Source organism: Erythrolamprus reginae, chromosome 3 (genome assembly GCF_031021105.1).
Source record: "Erythrolamprus reginae isolate rEryReg1 chromosome 3, rEryReg1.hap1, whole genome shotgun sequence".
Lineage (NCBI taxonomy): Eukaryota > Metazoa > Chordata > Lepidosauria > Squamata > Dipsadidae > Erythrolamprus > Erythrolamprus reginae.
Window position 1 is genome coordinate 245,529,563 of NC_091952.1, and position 24,175 is coordinate 245,553,737.

The 24,175-nt window shown below is 41.6% G+C and overlaps 1 protein-coding gene across 1 annotated transcript in view; it reads right to left on the reverse strand.

Moving 5' to 3' along the window:
* ASAP1 (ArfGAP with SH3 domain, ankyrin repeat and PH domain 1) overlaps positions 1–24,175 on the reverse strand; it is a 139,282-nt gene that overhangs the window by 32,063 nt on the left and 83,044 nt on the right. Inside the window, exons 12-20 of the mRNA XM_070748302.1 lie at positions 20,061–20,130; positions 13,913–14,000; positions 12,240–12,288; positions 11,195–11,358; positions 9,370–9,503; positions 7,854–7,945; positions 1,839–2,025; positions 1,282–1,367; positions 711–826 (exon numbers count right to left, since the gene is read on the reverse strand). Of these exons, the coding sequence (XP_070604403.1) occupies positions 711–826; positions 1,282–1,367; positions 1,839–2,025; positions 7,854–7,945; positions 9,370–9,503; positions 11,195–11,358; positions 12,240–12,288; positions 13,913–14,000; positions 20,061–20,130 (986 nt within the window). The remainder of the gene's footprint in view (positions 1–710; positions 827–1,281; positions 1,368–1,838; positions 2,026–7,853; positions 7,946–9,369; positions 9,504–11,194; positions 11,359–12,239; positions 12,289–13,912; positions 14,001–20,060; positions 20,131–24,175) is intronic.

Below are 24,175 nucleotides of genomic sequence, written 5' to 3' on the forward strand. Positions count from 1 at the left end.
GAGGAGAGAGAGAGAACGTATACTGGAAAAATATATTCACGTGCACACATATATATGTTTGTCTGTGAATATATGCTTCTAATCAGTCATGGGCTCCTGCCCCTACGTTGGTGTACGCAGTGGTAGTAGTAAGTTTATTCACTATTTATTGAATACTTAATCGTTTTTTTATTGTCCTTCCTTCTCTAGTACCTATGATCCTTAATGACTTTTAAAGTAGGAAATAATTAAATAGTATTTTACCCATAAACATTTTAATCATTTTAATCATCACCTAGAACTGAACTTTTATAGCAATTGAAGAAAATTGAGCTACTTGCCTAATCTGTTATCATACTGAACCTTGTGTGTTCAGTACAAAACCTTAAAATGTTACTGCGCTCCTCAACAAATAATGCTGTCTATCATTTGTCCTTTTTGTGGCTATTCAAATAATGTGAATCAACAGAAAAAGAGTCCAAGCACCTATTTTAAAACTTATCTTGGTCGGTAAATTACTCTCACCCAGTCACATGATCGTTAAGCCACCCTCCCGGTCACATTATTGTCAAGCCACTCCCACCTGATCACAAGGCCGCCAAGCCACTGCTCCCCTGTCACATGACCATCAAGCCACACCCACACAATAAGCCATGCCCACAGTGTGCTGGTAAAATTTTTTGAAGTCCTTTACCGTTTCCAATACTTTTTATTTAAGAGAACGTACTCACCTATATGTAAAGTTGGCTTCCCCTTCAAAATCAACTTCAAACACTCTGGTTTGTTATATATACTGCAATAATGTAGGACTGTATTCCCCAACACTGTTTGCTTATCCAGGTTTCCACTAAAAAAAGGAAAAAAGAAAAAAAATTCCTATATTAGCTTTCATATCTAATCTTGGATTTACATTTGGGGTATGCAGTACATACAGTAGTGGCCAAAATCGTGGAAACCTTTTAGGAAAAGTGTATTTTTGAATTAGTACCGCAGAGTATGCGCGCACCTGCCTCTCGCTTGCTCTCGCTCTCCCGGAGAAAGAGAGGCTCCCGGCATGTCTCACCCCTTCCCCTGGAAAGTATTGGTGGGGGGGAGGCTTATTTTCAGGGCAGGGCTTATTTCAAGGCATGTCCCAAAAAGCCCAGTCGAGCTTATTATTGGGACATGACTTATTATAGGGGAAACACAGTATCTATCTATCTATCTATCTATCTATCTATCTATCTATCTATCTATCTATCTATCTATCTATCTATGTAATCAAATCAAATCAAATCAAATCAATAAATAAACAGCTGTTACCAGTTTTGTACAAGGAACTCGATCAGATGGAGTGTGGTGTGATCAGCAGTCCGGACTGCTAAATGAAGAGCGGTTTCGCCTGGCTCCTAAAGACAGAAAGAAAAAAATGAAAGTTAAGAGCTTCTGCGATCCTTGGTGTCCTCACAAAATAACCGAGTTGGAAGGGACCTTGGAGGTCTACTATTTTTTCATCCATCGGCTGTGTAGCAGAAAAGCTCAATTTATTGAGCTTTTCAACCCATCTTTTTTTTTTTAGTTTTTCAGAGTTCAAAATGTTTTTGTTGCACGGAGAAATAAAAAAAATCTGTTTTCTCTGTAGCAGTTGATTACATAAATGCAAACCACTATATTTTTTTTATACGTAGCATAAAGGTAAAAAATGATATATGCAGTGTTATCTTCATTTTAAATGTCATAGGGGATAAAATAATGTGCTGAAGCTGACCAGACTAAGGATGCTAGCCAAAAAACTAAGGTGCATCTTATACTCCGAAAAATACAGTATGTGTGCGTCTCTTAAAAGTATGTAAATTCAGATCCCTGGTCTGAGGTCTCACCTGTCCAGGCTCTAGGAGTGGTTCCATTAGTTCAACTCCTTCTGCATAGACTTGAAGTAGTGCAAGTAAATCTCTGGATCGAACAGCCTCTAGTAGTTCATTCAGTTTAGCTGCTGCCGACGCACAGGTCTTTCTGGAGTACTTATGGTCAACATATTTAGCAGTGATAAATTCTTTGCGGGCAGTCCTGCAAAAAGCAAACCAGGCGAAAACATTTAACAGAAATGCGTTTGAAAGAAATGACCTTAATCAAAGTCATATTTCAGACCAACCCTTAAGTTTGACCAATTGATTAAACATGAAACATAGAAACATAGAAGTCTGACGACAGAAAAAGACCTCATGGTCCATTTAGTCTGCCCTTATACTATTTCCTGTATTTTATCTTACAATGGATATATGTTTATCCCAGGCATGTTTAAATTCAGTTACTGTGTATTTACCAACCACGTCTGCTGGAAGTTTGTTCCAAGGATCTACTACTCTTTCAGTGAAATAATATTCCCTCACATTGCTTTTGATCCTTCCCCCAACTAACTTCAAATTGTGTCCCCTTGTTCTTGTGTTCACTTTCCTATTAAAAACACTTCCCTCCTGGACCTTATTTAACCCTTTAACATATTTAAATGTTTCGATCATGTCCCCCCTTTTCCTTCTGTCCTCCAGACTATACAGATTGAGTTCATTAAGTCTTTCCTGATACGTTTTATGCTTAAGACCTTCCACCATTCTTGTAGCCCGTCTTTGGCCCCGTTCAATTTTGTCAATATCTTTTTGTAGGTGAGGTCTCCAGAACTGAACACAGTATTCCAAATGTGGTCTCACCAGCACTCTATATAGCAGGATCATAATCTCCCTCTTCCTGCTTGTTATACCTCTAGCTATGCAGCCAAGCATCCTACTTGCTTTCCCTACCGCCTGACTGCACTGTTCACCCATTTTGAGACTGTCAGAAATCACTACCCCTAAATCCTTCTCTTCTGAAGTTTTTGCTAACACAAAACTGCCAATGCAATACTCAGATTGAGGATTCCTTTTCCCCAAGTGCATTATTTTACACTTGGAAACATTAAACTGCAGTTACCATTGCTTTGACCATTTATCTAGTAAAGCTAAATCATTTACCATATTACAGACGCCTCCAGGAATATCAACCCTATTGCATACTTTAGAGTCATCGGCAAATAGGCAAACCTTCCCTACCAAACCTTCCCCTATGTCACTCACAAACATATTTTAAAAAATGGGACCCAGAACAACTGAAGACAATTGAAGAAGCAATTAGTCATCTTTGTTCATCTAGCCTCTTTTGTGAGTGCTCCTTGCTCCTCTGGATACCCTGGGCCAGGGGAGTTGCCAGAGGAAGCTGAGAGCGAGGCAGAAAGTGACTTGCATGAGCCTGAGGAACCACTAGAGGGAGTTGAGGTGACACTGGCAGAGTGGTCCCAGTCAGACAGTGAAGAAGACATAAGATTGGAAAGCCAGTGGATAAATCTTCGCTATAGAAGAATGCTGAGAAGGTGATAAGAGCTACAGAGTAGAAGGTATTAATTTACAGCTTTAGCTCTTTGAGGTGTGATGTCACTTCCAAGCATTATAAAGGAATGGGTTTGTGGGAAATGGGGTGTGGAGACTCAACGCCGTTCTTTGGAAGAGACACAAACATGAGGGTGAGCTGGAACAAAGTTTTAAAACCATGATTTCTGCTTCAAATGTGTTAGTACAGGGTACATGTGTGTTAGGGATTGCCATTATAAACTGCATATTGTAAAATGTACCAAACTTGTACTTAAAGGGTTAATGTGCACTCAAAGATTTAACATTTACTTGAAGAGTTAATGTTCAAGGCTATGTCGTCATTGAAGCTATAAAAGCTCATGATCTTGCCCAGTCACTTCCTTGTTACTTTTACTTTTGCCCGAGACGGGGGAGTCATGTCTAAGCTCTCTGCTTGTATAGGCTTCATGCTTTATCTGTATTGTATAAGCTCTGTGCTTTATCTATAATTATATATTAGCTTCGTGCTTGTTATCTTTATTCTGTTTTGTTCTGTATTTGCTATGTGCATATTTTGGATTGTTTATATTTTGTTTATATGTAAATAATACTTATTTAACTAAGTCTGTATCTTGGCTTTATCACACATCCACGTTCTATTAAAATTCTCTGCTCGGTATTGTCGAAGGTTTCATAGCATAGCTAACCGAGACAAGCCAACAAAATGTACCATCTTTTTTGAATGCTGTGCTAGGGCAGACTTTGGTGAGTAGATCTATGCTTTAAGTATTTGGAATTGGGCTTTATCTCATCAATGCAGATAAAAAATGAATTCTGGCACTTTTCCCACACATAGATTACATCTAATCATACAGAGACAAATAATTGCTTCTGTGCTGTTTTAAACTTGTGTTTCATTCATGTATGCTTACTTTCGAATAAAGAGTGGGAATTTTAATAAAATAAGTGATTTATGAGATTGGAATCTGCTCCAGAGGTCTGTGATCAGAACAGTCTCCATAATCCCTAATGGTCTACTAGTGAGATGCTCCAGTTGGAAAACCAGCAACTTCCTGACAGCTTTTGGGACAGCTGTACCTACTCACAGCTCGAGAGGTTATAGTCACAGTCACTCATGAGCTCATGTCTAGACTGTCAACTTGTAAAGCATTCCTGGCTTGGATTGGGGTATGTGAAACAAGGGTAATAGTTGGGCCGTAAATTACGTGTGGCAGAGCTGACTTCACTTTGGTACGTGCTGACAGGTTGTTCCTAATAAATAACTGGATTTCTTTTGAAACTTGACTCAAGGCTCATGGTTTAATTAGGGCATCCTGTTGGAACCCTGACATGGACTACTACAAAGCACTCCATAGGGGTTACCTGTTCTGGTTTCTGGTAGAAGTTTAGTAATTACAAATAACTCTCATTAAATGCATCATTTCATGAATAAAGCAATTCCGTTTATTTCTCTGCTCTCTTGTACTTCAACACATTCCAGACATCAATCGGTCCGTTATCTCTCTTCTAGCCGCATTTCTCACATTCCTTTTCCTGCTTCAATTAGACAAGATTTATTTCCTAACTACATAGCTATAAAAAACAGCAGCACTGACTAAATACAATGCAAAATACTTTGGCTTACTTTAGCGTGGCGAAAACCCCCTCCATATTTCTTTTCAGCAACGATGAAACTCCACCCTTCTTCTCCACTAGCCCCCTGACGTGCCAAATACCTCACTACAATATTTAACCCATTCCTCTCCTTAATACCTTCTTCCAGACCTTTGCTCTCTACGTTTCTGCATCCTTCTGAATTTAGGATTAACCCAGCGAGCGTCTGATTCTCCCTCACTAGATCCTGAACTCATAACCCCATCCTGTGGCTGGCCTCCCACCTGTTCTACTACCTGTAACCCCGGCCCCCCCACTACTTCATAAACACTATCTGAATCTGAGTCCTCAATATCTTCATCATCCTCCAACTGATCAAGAGTATGTACAACACTACCCAACAAACTAATGGTCCTCATTATACCAATCTCGGAAGAATGGAAGGCTGAATCAACCTTGAGTCAGTGAGAATCAAACCGCTGGCAGTCAACAGTCAGCAAAAAATAACCTGCAATACTGCATTCTAACCACTACTCCATGACAGCTCTCAAGATAAATTCAACTTGTGGACATTTCTCAAGGGCGTGAAGACTCCTGGGTCTATGGCTCTAAGTGCATTAATGGCCCCATTTCCTAGTTGTATGCAGAGTAATATTGCAACTTGGTGCGATATACATTTATTTTGAATTGTTTTAATAGTTTTAATTGCCTGAACAGCAAGATAAATTTGATAATTAAAAATTGTCTTTGTTCTTACAATGTGCACCAGGGGGCTCCCCGTTCCATGGGCTGTAGTTTGTCAGTAATGGGCTGTGGAAACAAGCAATGCCCCATCCATAGGGCAACAACTTGCGTGCTGTCAGATATGACTCCGCATGCCACCTGTGCACTGATAGGCCGACAGTCTCCAGCGCTCACAGCATGCTCTGTGCGCCTGTGCACATATCCAGTGCACAAACATCCTCACACAAGTGAGATTTGGGCAAAAATTGCCGCTTTTTTGCTTCCGTGCATGTGAAAAAGCGGCAATTTTCACCCAAATCTCACTCGCGCAAGGATACTCATGATTTGGGTGATTTCCCCCTATTTCTTTGTTTCCACGCATGGATGGAAGAAAGCCGAAAATCGCCGGTATCTCACCAGTTGCTCATGTGCACAGCTCCAGACCTATCAGAGCTGTTCCCCTGGGTGCACAAGACCTACCGGAGCTGCATACCTGCGCACACTGGTTTCTGCCTGCCACTGTACCTGTGGCATGCATGCCATAGGTTTGCCATCACTGCTTTACGGTATGTATCACTTTATGATATGTATCACTATGGCTCTAAGTGTATTAATGGCCCCATTTCCTAGTTGTATCCAGAGTAATATTCTAACTTGGTGCCACAGATAGCACACAGAGCCATAGATGCTGGCACTCGAGCCGTTACCGTAGCTGAGCTCCAATGTGCATGTATGTGCTGGCCAGCTGATTTTCAGCTCACCAGGAGGCTCTGGAAGGGCATTTTTGGCTCCTGCAGAGGCTCTGGGAGGACAGGGGAGGGCATTCTTGTTCTCCCCAGACTCCAGAGGGTAGGTTTTGTTAATGCACACCCAAGTACCTGGTGATCCGCAGTCACAACAGACATCATTTCCAGCCAACAAAGCAGTGGAAGTGATGTGCTGGTGTCTAGAGGCTGTTGGGACCTGGATGGGTGTCAACAGACTCAAACTCAACCCTGATAAGACGGAGTGGCTGTGGGTTTTGTCTCCCAAGGACAATTCCATCTGTCCGTCCATCACCTGGGGGGGGGGAATTATTGACCCCCTCAAAGAGGGTCCGCAACTTGGGAGTCCTCCTCGATCCACAGCTCACATTAGAGAAACATTTTTCAGCTGTAGCGAGGGGGGCGTTTGCCCAGGTTCGCCTGGTGCACCAGTTGTGGCCCTATTTGGACCGGGAGTCACTGCTCACAGTCACTCATGCCCTCATCACCTCGAGGCTCGACTACTGTAACGCTCTCTACATGGGGCTACCTTTGAAGAATGTTCGGAAACTTCAGATCATGCAGAATGCAGCTGCGAGAACAATCATGGGCTTTTCCAAATATGCCCATGTTACTCCAACACTCTGCAGTCTGCACTGGTTGCCGATCAGTTTCCGGTCACAATTCAAAGTGTTGGTTATGACCTATAAAGCCCTTCATGGCATCGGACCAGATGCGAGACCGCCTTTTGCCGCACGAATCCCAGCGACCGGTCAGGTCCCACAGAGTTGGCCTTCTCTGGGTCCCGTCGACTAAACAATGTCGTCTGGCAGGACCCAGGGGAAGAGCCTTCTCTGTGGCGGCTCGAACCCTCTGGAATCAGCTCCCTCCAGAGATTAGAACTGCCCCTACCCTCCTTGCCTTTCGTAAACTCATCAAAACCCACCTCTGTCGTCAAGCGTGGGGGAACTGAGACATCTCCCCCTGCCTATGTAGTTTTAGTGCAGGATATGACTGTATGTATGTTTTTTATATTGGGGTTCCTTGTTTTTAGATTTTTTTAAATGTACAATTGCTATTTTAGATTTTAAATTATTAGATTTGTCAATACATATTGCTTTTTATCACTGTTGTGAGCCGCCCCGAGTCTGCGGAGCGGGGCGGCATAAAAATCTAATAAATAATAATTATTATTATTTTGAATTGTTTTAATAGATTTAATTGCCTGAACTTATCTTGGTCGGTAACTTGAGATGGGCAGCTACAGAAATCAAATAAACAAACCAAAAAACCATGCCCAGAACACCTACAGAAGGGTCCTGAATCAGCTCCTTCCAATTTTACAACTTTCAGAGGAACATGTCATTCCCAAACGAAGTCTTTGATTATATTTGCACAAGCCCAATAGCTGCAAATTCCACTTTTTTTCGTTACTTACATATCACTTGATGGAGTGGGTTTTGGAGACGGAGTCGGTAAGTTCCCCTCCATAATGTCATTAAAACTACTATTTCCTATATTCTTGGCCAGCTAAGAATTGAACAAAAAAAGAGAGAGAATATGCAATTAAACAATGCCATTAATCTAAGACTTTTCAACCGCAATATAGTTTAAGACCATTTAATGTTTAAAAACTATCGTTCAACACAATTTTATAAATACTGAGAGTGAAAACCAAAAGGCTTGATTTGATCATCTATATTCAACAGAAACAATCAATATTGATATAAATTGTGAAGATACAAGCAACAAGTTACAGCCATACAGTCATAAGTGGGAGGAGATGAGTGTTAGGAACAATGAGAAGACTAATAGTAATAGTAGTGCAGACTTAGTAAATAATTTGACAGTGTTGAGGAAATTATTTGTTTAGCAACAAGAATAAAAACTGTTCTTGTGCCTAGTTGTCTTAGTGTGCAGTGCTCTGTAGCGACGTTTTGAGGGTAGGAGTTGAAACAATTTATGTCCAAGATGCGAGGGGTCAGTAAATATTTTCACCGCCCTCTTTTTGACTCCTGTAGTATACAAGTCCTCAATGGAAGGCAGGTTGGAAGTAATTGATTTTTCTGCAGTTCTGATTCTCCTCTGAAGTCTGTGTCAGTCTTGTTGGGTTACAGAATTGAATGAGGCATTATAGAGGTGCAGATGACGGACTCAATAATTTATCTGTAGAACTGTATCAGCAGCTCTATGGTGGTTAACACATCAGGCTAAAAATCAGTAGACCGTGAGTTCTAGCCCTACATTAGGCATAAAAGGGTGAGTGACTTTGGGCCAATCACTCTATATATCAGCCAGTAATTAATCCTTAATTACTTTTAAAATGGGAAATAATTAAATAGTATGTTTTTACCCATAAACGCTTTAATCGTGTCAATAATTATCTAGAACTGAACTTTTATAGCAATGAAAGAAAATTGAGCTACTTGCCTAATCTGTTATCATACTGAACCTTGTGGGTTCAGTACAAAACCTTAAAATGTTACTGTGCTCCTCAACAACATGTCTATCATTTGTCCTTTTTGTGGCTATTCAAATAATGTGACTTAATCAACTGAAAAAGAGTCCAAGCACCTATTTGAAAACTTATCTTGGTCGGTAAGCCACTTCTTCCCAGTCACATATTTAAGCCACCCCCGGTCACATGATTGTCAAACCACTCCAAGCCTGGTCATATGGACATCAAGCCACTCCTACGCGGTCACATGACCATCAAGCCACCCCCCCCAAAATAAGCCACGCCCACAGTGTGGCAGTAAAAATATTGGCAGCCCATCACTGACTAATTAGAGTTGGTTGTTGTGGGGAAAATAAAAGGAAGAAAGAGTAATAGGCATGTTTGCTGTCTTAAGTTACTTAAAAAAATAATAAAAGTAAACCTAAATGCTAGTTTGTCCATTTTGTCCCTTATAATTACAGCAAGCGGATAATATTTATTTCATAAAGCTGTTTACCAAGAGTTCAGATGTTCCTAACTTGTCCAGTTCTAATGATTGGATTCGAGAAATATGAACACCCATTTCTCTGTGTATTCCAGAACACTCTATACAGGTTAAAATGCCCAGGTTAGTAGAAAGCCAAGTTGGGTCTGAAGAAAATGAAAAATAGATAAGAATAATGTTCAAAATTTTCTTAAAAAACAACAACTTCAATAACAATAATTTTATGTACAGATTTTCCTCAACATATCACTATGGTGCACCAGTTGCGGCCCTACCTGGACCGGGAGTCACTGCTCACAGTCACTCATGCCCTCATCACCTCGAGGTTCGACTACTGTAACGCTCTCTACATGGGGCTACCTTTGAAGAGTGTTTGGAAACTTCAGATCATGCAGAATGCAGCTGCGAGAGCAATCATAGGCTTCCCCAGGTATGCCCATGTCACACCAATACTCCTCAGTCTGCATTGGTTGCCGATCAGTTTCCGGTCACAATTCAAAGTGTTGGTTATGACCTATAAAGCCCTTCATGGCATCGGACCAGAATATCTCCGGGACTGCCCTCTGCCGCACGAATCCCAGCGACCAGGTAGGTCCCATAGAGTTGGCCTTCTCCGGGTCCCATCGACGAAACAATGTCGTCTGGCAGGACTTGGGAAGAGTCTTCTCTGTGGCGGCCCCGACCCTCTAGAACCAACTCCCCCCGGAGATTAGGACTGCCCCCACCCTCCTTGCCTTTCACAAACTCCTTAAAACCCACCTCTGCCATCAGGCATGTGGAAATTGATTCCCCTGGGCCGTACCCACTTTACGAATTGTCTGTATGAGATGTATGGTTGTTTTTATATTAAGGGTTTTAAATTGTTTTTAACTATTGGATTTGTACTGTTTTTGTTGTTGTGAGCCTCTCCGAGTTTCCAGAGAGGGGCGGCATACAAATCTAATTAATTAATTAATATAATTAAGACCAAAATTTCCACTACTAAGTAAGATTATTGTTAAGTGAATTTTGGCCTGTTTTACAACTTTTTTTGCCACACTTGTTAAGTTGCTAACACAACTTGTAAAGTGAATCTGGACTCCCCCATTGACTTTGCTTGTCAGATCGTCACAAAACAGGTTCACGTGATTCTGGGACAGTTCAATCCATTTTAAATAGAAGCCAGTCATCGAGCATCTAAATTTTGATCATGTGACCATGGGTATAGGTCACTTTTTTCGTTGCTGCTGTTAACTTCGAACAGTCACTAAACAAATGGCTGTAAGTACAGGACTATTCTAGGCACAGTTACAATTCCCACAAATTCTCCCAAAAACCCACTGTTCAAAACAAGCAATCTCTTTTATTTTTTTTCACAGCAGTTTTAGATACATGGAAATATAGTCAGGTAAAATGCAAACAGCAAGGCTGGGGGAATTCTCTCTAATAGCTCTTCTGGCAGAGTTAACATTCCATTCTGAATAGCTTGGAGAGACCAGCACTAATTAATCACTGCTTTAGGCAAGAGCTTACCAGAAGACAGTGGCAATTCAGCAAAGCATCTTTGACTCCTTTTTGAGAAGCCTCTCGTGAATCTTTACTGTTTTCTTTCAAGAATGCCCCTAAAATCTACGCTGGTGATGGCGAACTTATGGCATGGCCATATCTGCTGGCACACAATCCGTTACCCAGCTGAGCGCCAATGTGCATGTATGTGCTGGCCAGCTCACTTTCGGCTCACTAGGAGGCTCTGGTAGGGCATTTTTGGCTTCTGCGGAGTCTCTGGGAGGATGGGGCAGGGCATTTTTGCTCTCCCCAGACTCCAGAGGGTACGTTTTGTTACTGCACACCCAAGTACCTGGTGATCCGCAGTCACAACAGACATCATTTCCAGCCAATCTCTGAATGTCATCGATGATGGCTTTCGTAAGGTCTTCTAGACTGTTCTCCCCTGTGCTCTGTTCTCCACGGAAAGCCATATTTAAAGCTTCTTCTTTGCTGTTGGTCAGTACTGATATCCACCTATAATAATAAGGAAAAAAATATTTTGTAAAATTGCGAAATTTTCTTAACCTCCTCCCGAGTTGCCATGGGCAGAGGGATGGGGAACCAGCTGCATTGAGGAAATTGCACCTCAATTGCTGTTCTGCCGGCATGTTTCAATCGCCCGTAATTACAGGGTAATTAGTCCAGGAAGACACACACCACACGATAAAAGGAAAACCCAAAAGTTTTTATAAACAGAAAAACAGAAACAGCTCCCTTTTTAAATGTCAAAGGGATTTTCTGGTACACACAAGGCACAGGTTAAATGCAATCCAATTGCTCACCCAATAACTGGGAAATTGAGTCCAATTCTAAAGTCCAGAGTGTCCCCACACAATCTTGAACAGCACAAAAACCACGATCTTGACGAAACAATGAAGCAGATAAACTGCCACAAGGCTAAACCAGCCCGCTGTTCTTTTTATCTGTAGCACTAATTACAGCAGCCCCACCCAACCACAGGTGGCCTCATTTTCTCTTGTAATAATCCTTCAGTTGTTGTCTCCTATGCATCACTCTACGCATGCGTGGATGTGTCATTAATTCTTGTTCAGAATCCAAGGATGATACAGATGACTGATCTCCTCCCGGGCTGTCTGCCAAACTCCCCTCTTCACTGTCACTCACGCTTCCTTGGTCAGAGGAGGCTTCGTCGTCAGATTCCATTGGGAGCAAAACAGGCCTGCGGCATGTGGCTGTTTCCCCCACATCCACCTGCACATTCCTTGGGGCAGGAGCTAGGCCAGAGCTAACCACAACAGTTGCCAGCCAACATTAATCTTGTTTATTATTGAACAAAAGTGAACTTTAAAATAAAATAAAATAAAAAAACCCTCCAGGAATGAAAATGTACTTACGCAACATAATCTTGCTCATCTTCAGCCTGAAAGTGGTATGTTCTGTTATCTGGAACATAAACATGCAAATATTCAAAACAACGAATGTATTAATTGCATTCTTAGAGGGGAAAAATATTTAAAGACTTAAAAGTCAACATTTAGTAACTAAGGACATATGCTGAAATGAGTCAGGGAACCTTCAGAAGTTCTATTTTCAGTAAAACAACATTTTGTTCACTTTAAAAGAGAGAGAGAGAGAAAGAGCTAACCTGCTCTTACAAAAATATCCAGGCAAGAATAGTTCTTAAATCAGGGGTGGGCAATTATTTTTTCCAAGGGGTCGTATGAGAAACTGGGACTGTTATAGAGGGTTGACACTGCCCCACTTCCTGCCTCGTCCCACTCCCATATACCCCCACTGCACCTGACCTTTGCCACCAACTCTGCCAATGCCCCACCCAAACCACCAATACCGTGGGCTGGACTGGTACTACCCAAGTCCAGATATGTAAAATGCCTAGATCTATTCTAAATAGATATACAGTGGTACCTCTACCTAAGAACGCCTCTACTTACGAACTTTTCTAGATAAGAACCGGATGTTCCAAGATTTTTTTGCCTCTTCTCAAGAACCATTTTTCCACTTACAAACCCAAGCCTCCGAAACTGTAACCGGAAAAGGCAGGGAGAAGCCTCCGTGGGGCCTCTTTAGCAATCTCCTAGGAGGAAACGGCCAGAAAAGGTGGGGAGAAGCCTCCGTGGGGCCTCTCTAGGAATCTCCTGGGAGGAAACAGGGCCAGAAAAGGTGGGGAGAAGCCTCCGTGGGGCTCTCTAGGGATCTCCTGGGAGAAAACAGGGCCAGAAAAGGTGGGGAGAAGCCTCCGTGGGGCCTCTCTAGGAATCTCCTGGGAGGAAACAGGGACGGAAAAGGCAGGGAAAAGCCTCCATGAGACCCTTCTAGAAATCTCCTAGGAGGAAACAGGGCTGGAAAAGGTGGGGGAGAAGCCTCCATGAGACCCTTCTAGGAATCTCCTAGGAGGAAACAGGGCTGGAAAAGGCAGGGAGAAGCCTCCATGAGACCCTTCTAGGAATCTCCTAGGAGGAAACAGGGCTGGAAAAGGTGGGGAGAAGCCTCCGTGGGGCCTATCTAGGAATCTCCTGGGAGGAAACAGGGCCAGAAAAGGTGGGGAGAAGCCTCCATGGGGCCTCTAGGGATCTCCTGGGAAGAAACAGAGTCTCCACCTTCTCTGTGGTTTTCCCAGTCACACGCATTATTTACTTTTACATTGATTCCTATGGTAAAAATGGCTTCTTTTTACAAACTTTTCCACTTAAGAACCTGGTCATGCAACAAATTAAGTTCGCAAGTACGGGTACCACTGTATTATATATTGACTAGGCTGAGCTCGAGGGAGGGGTCAAACACATCATAAGTCTCGAGTCCCTGCGTGCCTGCATTGAAGCCCATCTTGAATGCCTTCCTTATCTCCCGCTCATTTCCTTTGACTGTTAGTTGGTCAGATTCTCATAGACAGCTTAAGCTGCAATAAATCTTTATACTCATTTGAATTGCCTGAAACTCTTGGTCCCCCACCCCCGAGTTTAATATGTATATATTCCAACAACCCTTCAAGATAATCCCAATCCTAAACAACCATTTAATATGCAAGTAATTCACTTTAAAGACATACGTGATATCAGGTCAAATGATTTCTTGTCTTCAGCATTTGGTTTCACTTGGCATGTAAGCAGATTCAATTTAGCGGGTTGCCTGTTTGACTTAAACATAAGAAAAACACAATTTTACTTTGCTTAATGTTTGTTTCGTTATATTTTTAACTTATAAGTCATTCCCGCACAGACGCTATATTGTATTTTTTCCTTGTCCATTACCAAATGTATTGACATTTTCGTCTAGTCCTTGGTAGCTGTTCTGCTTTGGCCTATCAGGATTGGAACAACGGGAAAATCCATGCGCTGATATTTCAAAAAACACAATTTTATATAACAATCCTTTCAGTCCATATTATTATTATTGTTGTTGTTGTTGTTATTATTATTACTATTACTATTATTATCACAATTCAAAGTGTTGGTCATGACCTTTAAAGCCCTACATGGCTTTGGACCAGACTACCTCCGGAACCGCCTGCTACCGCACAAATCCCAGCGACCAATAAGATCCCAGAGAGTTGGCCTTCTCCAGGTCCCGTTGACTAAACAATGTCGTTTGGCGGGCCCCAGGGGAAGAGCCTTCTCTGTGGCAGCCCCGGCCCTCTGGAACCAACTCCCCCCGGAGATTAGAATTGCCCCCACCCTCCCTGTCTTTCGTAAACTACTCAAGACTCATTTATACCGCCAGGCATGGGGGAGTTGAGATATTCCTTCCCCCTAAGCCATTACAAGTTATGCATGGTATGTTATTGTGTATGTTTGGTTTTATAATAAGGGTTTTTAGTTGTTTTATTATTGGATTGTCACATGCTGTTTTTATCATTGTTGTTAGCCGCCCCGAGTCTAACGAGAGGGGCGGCATACAAATCCAATAAATAATAATAATAATAATAATAATAATAATAATAATAATAATAATAATAATTATTATTATTATTATTATTATTATTATTATTATTATTTAGATTTGTATGCCACCCTTCTCCAAAGAGCTTTCCATGCTAAATTGGATCAGAGATAAACGTCCAGCCAGCCGCCAAGAGTCAAAGCTAATTTCACATTCCTCAGTAAAATAAATGTTCTTTGGTTACACTTACACACAGGTACGATTCTACAGGCTTTGCTCAATGAATTTAGAAGAATAATAGCAGGTTGCCAGCATGGCATTTCTAGAACCCCAAATCTAGAACTGCCACCATTACAAACTATGCCTCTTTGCCCAGAAATCCTCCTTTATATCCTGTCTGGGTCTGGTCAACAGTTTCCTAGAGATATAACTGTCTAGACCAGTGATGGTGAACCTTTTTTTCCTCGGGTGCCGATAGAGTGTTGCCGTGCACTATCACGGATGCGCAAGGGCCCACACCCATAATTCAATGCCTGGGGAGGGCGAAAACAGTTTCCCCCACACCCCGGAGGCCCTCTGGAGGCCGGAAATGGCCTGTTTCCAACGTCTATAGGGCCCAGTATGCTTGGAGCTGGGGAAGGGTAAAAAGGACTCCCCCATCCCCCTGAGGATCTCTGGAAGCCAAAAACATCTTCCCAGAGCCTCTGTGAGAGCTAAAAATCAGCTGACTGGCACACACATGCATGTTGGAGCTGAGTTAAGGCAACAGGTCATGTGCTAGCCACCCCGAGTTTTCAGAGAAGAGCGGCATACAAATCTAAATAATAATAATAATAATAATAATAATAATAATAATAATAATAATAATAAGGCTCCCATGCTACCTGTGGCACCCATGCCTTAGGTTCACCATCACTGGTCTAGACTTTCTTTCATAGACTCACTTTCTGAACTTTTTCCCATAAAGATATTCCTGTCTGCTTCGTGACCTTCTAACCTAATAGGGGTCCTCTCCCATGTCCCCCTCCTCCTCTGACTCAGACATTACCATCATTGAGGTTTTTACAGTCTCTGGAGGTTCCTCAGGTTCCAACTCTCCCTCACTCTCCCTATCTGACTCAGTTGTCAAGAACACTGGCCTACGGTACCAAGACGGGCCCGGTTCATCCCCCTCAGAATCTGCGATTAATTGATCTGGTCGTGGACCACTCACAACAGTAGCTAAGGGTGCAATTAACAGAAATAAACATTTTCATCTTATCAGCAAGTCATTACTGAGAAATGTTAGAATGTCTGGGAGACTGAAATTGGTTCTTTTCATGAGACGGCAGGAGGCATATTAATTTTATTTTCTTCTGCTCAATTACGAATGAGTCTTAGAGATTGCCTGGACAGATTCTCTGTAATTTTCTTGGGAAGGTTTTTCAGAAGCGGTTTGCCATTGCCTCTTTCTAGGGCTGAGAGAGACCGGCTGGCCCAGAGCAATGGTGACATCTATTTACCTTCCCTAGCAATTCGGAAGCACGCTTGTGTCAGCATCATGTGCATTATTTATTTGTTTGTTTGTTTGGATTTGCATGCCTCCCCTCTCTGAGGACTCGCAGCGGCTCACAGCATGTACAAAAACAGAACAATAATATGAATCCATTTAATAGTACATTAAAAAAAACAACCATTAAATTCAATTAAAAAGAAAACCTATCAAACCAATCATTCAACAATCCTACTTAAAACGTTCATTGGTCAGGAGGAAGATCTAAAAGTCCCAAGCATGGCAGCAAAGATGAGTTTTTAAGCTCTTTTGGAAGGCAAGGAGGGTGGGGGCAGTGCGAATATCCGGGGGGAGCTGATTCCAGAGGGCTGGGGCTCCCACAGAGAAGACTCTTCTCCTAGGTCCCGCCAGCCAGCATTGTTTGGTCGATGGGACCCTCAGGAGACCAACTCTGTGGGACCTCACCAGTCGCTGGGATTCGTGCCGCAGAAGGAGGTCTAGGAAATAATCTGGTCCTATGCCAAGTAGGGCTTTATTGGTTATAAAAAACACTTTGAATTATGCCCAGAAACAGATCGGTAGCCAATGCAGTCCGCGGAGTGATGGTGAGATATGGGTATTTCTTGGAAGGCCCAAGACTGCTTGCGTGGCTGCATTTGGGACAAGTTGAAGCCTTATTTCCTACAGAGGAATCACTGAGTCTGTCACCTGTACCTCTATAACTGTCTGTATGATAGACAGACTGTATGACTGTAACTTGTTGCTTGTATCCTAAGATATTTATTAGTATTGATTGTTTATTTGACCTCTATGACAATCATTCACTGTTGTACTTGATGATTCTTGACAAATCTATATTTTCTTTTATGTACACTGAGAGCATATGCACCAAGACAAATTCCTTGTGTGTCCAATCACACTTGGCCAATAAAGAATTCTATTCCATTCCATTCCATTCCATTCCACTCCATTCCATTATTTTCCCAGAGACCAAGAATGTTTGGAAAACAGGTCAAACACAAGGGGGCGATATTCGCTCAACTCTTGACAATTAAATCCAAATTCATCAGACTGGAAATTTTTCCTTGCTATTTCTATCCTCTTGGGAGCAACTTTGGCTCAAAAGCTGTAAACATGATTTAATACTTTAAACGTCCTCTTTTAAGTCAAGGTGTCTCACTGAAACCAATGAAGCTATTTCTCCTAGTGATGGTCATTGAGTGATTTTCCCCAGAATTGCAAACCTCCTAAATTTTGAATTTCTTTTATATAAAATGGAATACATCTAACTATCAAAAATTGTTTTCAAATGCTAAATTTCTCTGGAACGTGCCTTCTATGGGCTTGAAGTGAACTTGTGCCTACGATAGCTACTAAGTGTTATGGGAGCTAATGACTAGGAAGACTCCCAATAAACACCAAACCTCTTAAATGATGGACTACATTTAAATTAATTGCGTGGACAATAGATATCCCCATGAATGCGCAGGAAGCAATGTTATGCGAGAGAATGCATGTGTGTGTGAGATTGTAACAATTTTTTTGGTTCTGCACACGCACAGAAGCAAAAAAATCACCATAATCTCTCTTGTGCGCACGTCCACTAGGGAGATTATGTTTCCTGCGCATGCGCAAAAGTAAAATCTTGCTCAGATGTATGCGCGCATGACAGAGATATGAAGCTGCGTATGCAGCTCATCGGTAGTAGCAGAAGCAGAAACCACCACCACCCTGCCTTCCTGCCTCTCTCTGTGTGTGTGTGTGTGTGTGTGTGTCGCAATCACATTTTGTGAGTTCCTGGCAACAGGAAAGCCAGTTTCCAGCAAAAATGCCCATCTAAAATATTGGATTCGCCCTTATAATCACTACATTCGTTTAAGGAATGTAAATAAATAAATACAGTGGAACCTCGGCTAACGACCACAATCCATTCTGGAATGTTGGTTGTTAGCCGAAATGTTTGGTATCTGAAACAATTTTCTCCATAAGAAATAAAGGAAATGGATTTAATTGGTTCCCAGCCTTTATTTCTTAGGGGGGAAATTGATCCCTCGTTTATCGCGGGTGTTCCATTCCAGGACCACCCGCAATAAAGGATCCCCCCCAAACACACCCATTGTCCCTCCCTCCCCTCCCTCCTTACCCCTTTACCTCTTGTCTCTCTGCCTTCGTCTCCTTGACAGGCAGGTGCTGAGTTTGCTGGTCCAGGCGGTGGATTCTCTTTGAGGTCAAAGGCGGCGGCTTCTTTTAGAGGACAGTGGCAGCGGTGTGGCGGGGACCTGGGCATGGACATGATGTTTCCAGCGCTGCTGCTCCTCGAAGGGAACTATCGGAGCCACCTCAGCAGTTGTTGCCGACGCCCGGACCAGCTGGTGGTGGTGGTGGCGGCGGTGTGGCAACTGCTGAGGCGGCTCTGGCAGTTCCCTCCAAGGAGCAGCAGCGCCAGGAACATCACGTCCATTCCCAGGACATGGATGCTGCCACTGTCTTCGAAAAGAAGCCGCCGGAGCTGCCGCCGCCTTTGTCCTCAAAGAGAAGCCACTGCCAGGACCAGCAAACTCAGCGTCTGCCTCGTCATAGCCAAAGTGACGCTTTCTGCTCCCCTGGCGAGGAGATGAAGGCAGAGAGGCAACAGGTAAAGAGGTAAGGAGAGGGAGCGGGAGTGAGGGACAATGGGTGTAACATTTCAAATAACAACCAAAAATTTCTGTTTGGTGTCCAGATTTTTGTTTGGTATCCGGTGCAAAGTTTTAACAACATTTTTGGTTGTTAAACGAAATGTCCGCTATCCAAGGCGTTCGTTAACCGAGGTTCCACTGTAATGTAAATAATGTAAATCCTGGAAATAAGGAGGAGCTTTCTGACTGTGAGAGCGATCAACCAGTGGAACGGCTTGCCCGCAGAGGTGGTGAATGCTCCAACACTAGTGACCTTCCAGAAAAGACTGGACTGCTATTGGATTAGAGTGATGTAGGGTCTCCTGCACCAGAAGGCAGTTGGACTAGATGACCTGCAAGGTCCCTTCCAACTCTAATATGGGTATGGCTAGCTGATGAGGCCAAAATAAAGCCGAAATAGATCTATCCTAGTCTCCCTTAATTTTCAAATTCAGCAAAAAAACATGTGACACATACAGATAGAATTGTCGGGTATCAATAAAATTAACTGCCTTGGAAATGGCCCTGGGTTGGGCCGAGAGGCAAAAATAGGAGCTGTGATGTTCCTTCAATACACCAGGGTGATTCGACACAAAAATATGTAACCCTTCCCTGGTGCAGAGCTGAAGGGATTGGATACTGTAGCCTAGAGGATAATTCTCTGCCTTACAAGGCAAAGGTTGCAGGTTCAAGTCCCAGTGGGTATGGCTAGCTGATGAGGCCAAAATAAGGCCGAAATAGATCTATCCTACACTCCCTTAGTTTTCAAATTCAGCAAAAAAACATGTGACATATATATGTAGATTGTTCTGAGTTCGGGTTTTGCCCCGTGCAATATTTTGAATGTCTATGCAACATTTCGGTGAAATCACATCCACCATCATCAGGCTGAAGTTGTAAGCTTCGTGCTGCTGTAAATATAGTTTGTTTGCAACATATATAAATAAATAAAATAAGGATCAGAGCAAAAAAAAAAAGGCTTAAAATCACTTTTGGTCACTTCAACATATGACCAGTCCCAATTGGGATTGTAAATCGAAGGCAACCGTATGGTTCTACTGCTATTCAGTCAAAAATGAAACTGATCTGATCTATGGTAATTATTAATCGCCTTGATATTCACTTCACATAGTGGGGGCAATTGCTTGCAATATAAAAAGGCTACTCACTGTTGCATGAGAAATGGTCAGGATGCCATTTTTAACTGTGCATTTTCGTCTCTGCCAAACTTTTCGTATGCTGGGGGGGAAAAAAGAAATATGAATCAATTGGGTATTGTTCAAAATTAAGATTATTTTTTTTTCATCAGGTGCTGCAGAACAAGCAGGCGCAACCTAATATACCTCATGCATTTGTCAGAAATATACACATGAATTGAAATGGGGAAAAAAACCCCAGTATATTAGTTAAGTACACAAATAGAAGAGAATATATGTAGCTCAGGTTAGAACCGTGGGGTCCTCGAAACCCCACCTCCGGATCTCTGTGTTTTTGTGATGCTGCGATTTCATTGAGGCTCCCTTCACTGGGAAACCCCACCTCCAGACTTCCGTTGCCAGCGAAGCGCCGTTTTTTGCGATGCTGGATTCCCCTGCTGGGATTTCCCTGCAGCATCACAAAAACATGGAAGTCCGGAAGTGGGGTTTCCCATGGAGGGGAGCCTCCGGGGAATCCCAGCAGTGCAAAAACGGGCGCTTCGCTGGCAACGGAAGTCCGGAGGCGGGGCATCCCAGCGACGGCGGCGGGTTCGTAAGGTGAAAATAGTTTGTAAGAAGAGGCAAAAAAATCTTAAACCCCGGGTTTGTATCTCGAAAAGTTTGTATGATGAGGCGTTTGTAAGACGATGTATCACTGTACTAAGAAAGATTGGTGAAGATTTTGGGCTCAGCATGTCAAAAACTCAGAAACACCTAACTTAACTCTCCCAATGTATATCCTCTCCTTCTGACAAATGAGAAACAATTTGTAACAAATACTACTGAGTTGCTTTTTTTAAAAAAAAGTATTTACATTTATTATGAATTTGTGAGTGAATAAAAACTTCCATAACTGTGAATATTTTTTTCAAAGTGCCTAACGGAGGCATCTCCAGGTTGCAAGAGGCCTGAAAGTTTGGAGAATATGAGGAGAGAAGAAAGGTGACCTATAAATGTAATTAATAAATAAATAAATAATATAAATAAATAAATAAAATAATAAATAAATAAATAAATAAATAAATAAATGAGTAGGAAACAAGCCCGATTTTTGTGCAGGGGATCAGGCCCACTTTGGTGAACCAAAGAATCTGGAGGCCTGATGTGTCCCCCAAAATGAAATCAGGTACCACCTGTGCTGTGACACACCTGTCTTAGGCTTGTTATCACCAATCTAACAAGTATGTTAGCATAAATATGTTAGTTATATGCTAACAAGTAACCCAAAAAAAATTGAATAGGGTTTCATACTTGAACAGGGGGTTGGACTAGTCCAGTGTTTCCCAACGTTGGCAACTTGAAGATATTTGGACTTCAACTCCCAGAATTCCCCAGCCAGTGAATGCTGGCTGGGGAATTCTGGGAGTTGAAGTTCAAATGTCTTCAAGTTGCCAACGTTGGGAAACACTGGACTAGAAGACCTCTAAGATCCCTTCCAACTCTATGTTTAACATCTAGCCCCGACCGACAAATTATATTTATAGGTATGATTAGGTGAATGTGAGTGACTGGTTTTAAGAAATTGGGGTTTTAGGATGTTTTTAGATTTCTAGATGTTGTATTTTTTTCTTGATGTAAGGCGCCCTGAGTCTTATGAAAAGGGCAGCCTAGAAGTCTAATTAATAAATAATAAATTAATTAATAAACTCTATTATTCTATGCTATTCTGTTCTGTTCTATTTTATTCTGTTCTGTTCTATTCTATTCCCATTTTGCTGTAATTCTGCTTGAAGTTCAGCAAAACTGGCTGGAAACAAGCACATTATTCTCCCCAGTATAAATCCTGCTTCTTCCTACTTTATAATGCTGGAAGGCGTTTTATTTTTCCTCATGCACAATAGGTATTTCTCCGAAAAGAAAAAAAGACTGTATTTTTTTTTCCCCTGTTCCATGATCTACATTTTTCGTTACAAAAGCTCTTTCATTAAGTTTCTTACCCATATCCTCAAGCCACAGGCCTTGCACATGGCTCAAAAAAAGAGTCTTAATAACAAAGCGTATGAGGGACAGCTACATTAATTTAGCAATTTATTTTATTTTATTCAACTTCTATGCCGTCCAATCCCAAAGGACTCAGGGCGGCTTACAGCAATATAGAGCTCTGGTGAGACCACATTTAGAATACTGTGTTCAGTTCTGGAGACCTCACCTACAAAAAGATATTGACAAAATTGAATACAACATGAGGGTCTGTAATATGGTAAATGATTTAGCTTTACTAGATAAATGGTCAAAGCAATGGAAATTGCAGTTTAATGTTTCCAAATGTAAAATAATGCACTTGGGGAAAAGGAATCCTCAATCTGAGTATTGCATTGGCAGTTCTGTGTTAGCAAAAACTTCAGAAGAGAAGGATTTAGGGGTAGTGATTTCTGACAGTCTCAAAATGGGTGAGCAGTGTGGTCGGGCAGTAGGAAAAGCAAGTAGGATGCTTGGCTGCATAGCTAGAGGTATAACAAGCAGGAAGAGGGAGATTGTGATCCCCTTATATAGAGCGCTGGTGAGACCACATTTGGAGTACTGCGTTCAGTTCTGGAGACCTCACCTACAAAAAGATATTGACAAAATTGAACGGGTCCAAAGACGGGCTACAAGAATGGTGGAAGGTCTTAAGCATAAAACGTATCAGGAAAGACTTAATGAACTCAATCTGTACAATCTGGAGGACAGAAGAAAAAGGGGGGACATGATCGAAACATTTAAATATGTTAAAGGGTTAAATAAGGTTCAGGAGGGAAGTGTTTTTAATAGGAAAGTGAACACAAGAACAAGGGGACACAATCTGAAGTTAGTTGGGGGAAAGATCAAAAGCAACATGAGAAAATATTATTTCACTGAAAGAATAGTAGATGCTTGGAACAAACTTCCAGCAGACGTGGTTGGTAAATCCACAGTAACTGAATTAAAACATGCCTGGGATAAACATATATCCATTGTAAAATAAAATACAGGAAATAGTATAAGGGCAGACTAGATGGACAATAAAAAGAGAAGTCAAATATAAATATCTTAAAACTATCCAATTAAAGTAACACCAAATTAACATTTAATCCAATACCATACTGGTTTTGGACCTGCTCATCTATTTATTTATTTCGGACCACTTCTAAATTGTACTTTATAGCCAAAGCTATGGTTTTCCTGGTAGTAATGTATGACTGTGGAGATTTGAACGTAAGGAAGGCTGAGCAATGAGGAATTGATGCTTCTGATTAGGGAGTCTCCTTTTTTCATATATTTGTGGACTTCAGAGAGCCGCTTGGACTGTCAGGATATCAAACCTGTCAATCCTAAAGAAAATGAACCCTGACTCTCCTTTAGAAGGGCAAAGATTAAAGCTGAAGCTCAAATACTTTGGGCACCAAGTGAGAAGAAACATAGAAACATAGAAGATTGACGGCAGAAAAAGACTTCATGGTCCATCTAGTCTGCCCTTATACTATTCCCTGTATTTTATCTTAGGATGGATCTATGTTTATCCCAGGTATGTTCTATCTCTCCTATCTCTTATACCTTTTCTGCTATTCTCCCTAGTTATATTTTACTGCTATATTTTCTCTTCTATACTCTCTATGATACATTCTACTCGTATATATCCTCTATAACCTTCAGTGTGTATTATTGTGTATTGGACAAAACAAACAAACAAACAAATAATAAATGAATGAATGAATGAATGAATGAATGAATTCAGTTACTGTGGATTTACCAACCATGTCTGCTGGACGTTTGTTCCAAGGATCTACTCCTCTTTCAGTAAAATAATATTTTCTCTTCTATACTCTCTTTGATACATTCTACTTGTATATATTGTATGCCGCCCTGAGTCTACAGAGAGGGGCGGCATTCAAATCAAATCAAATCAAATCAATCAATCAATCAATCAATAAATCCTCTATAATCTTCAGTGTGTATTATTGTGTATTGGACAAAACAAACAAACAAACAAATTCAGTTACTGTGGATTTACCAACCATGTCTGCTGGAAGTTTGTTCCAAGGATCTACTCCTCTTTCAGTAAAATAATATTTTTTCATATTGCTTCTGATCTTTCCCCCAACTAACCTCAGATTGTGCCCCCTTGTTCT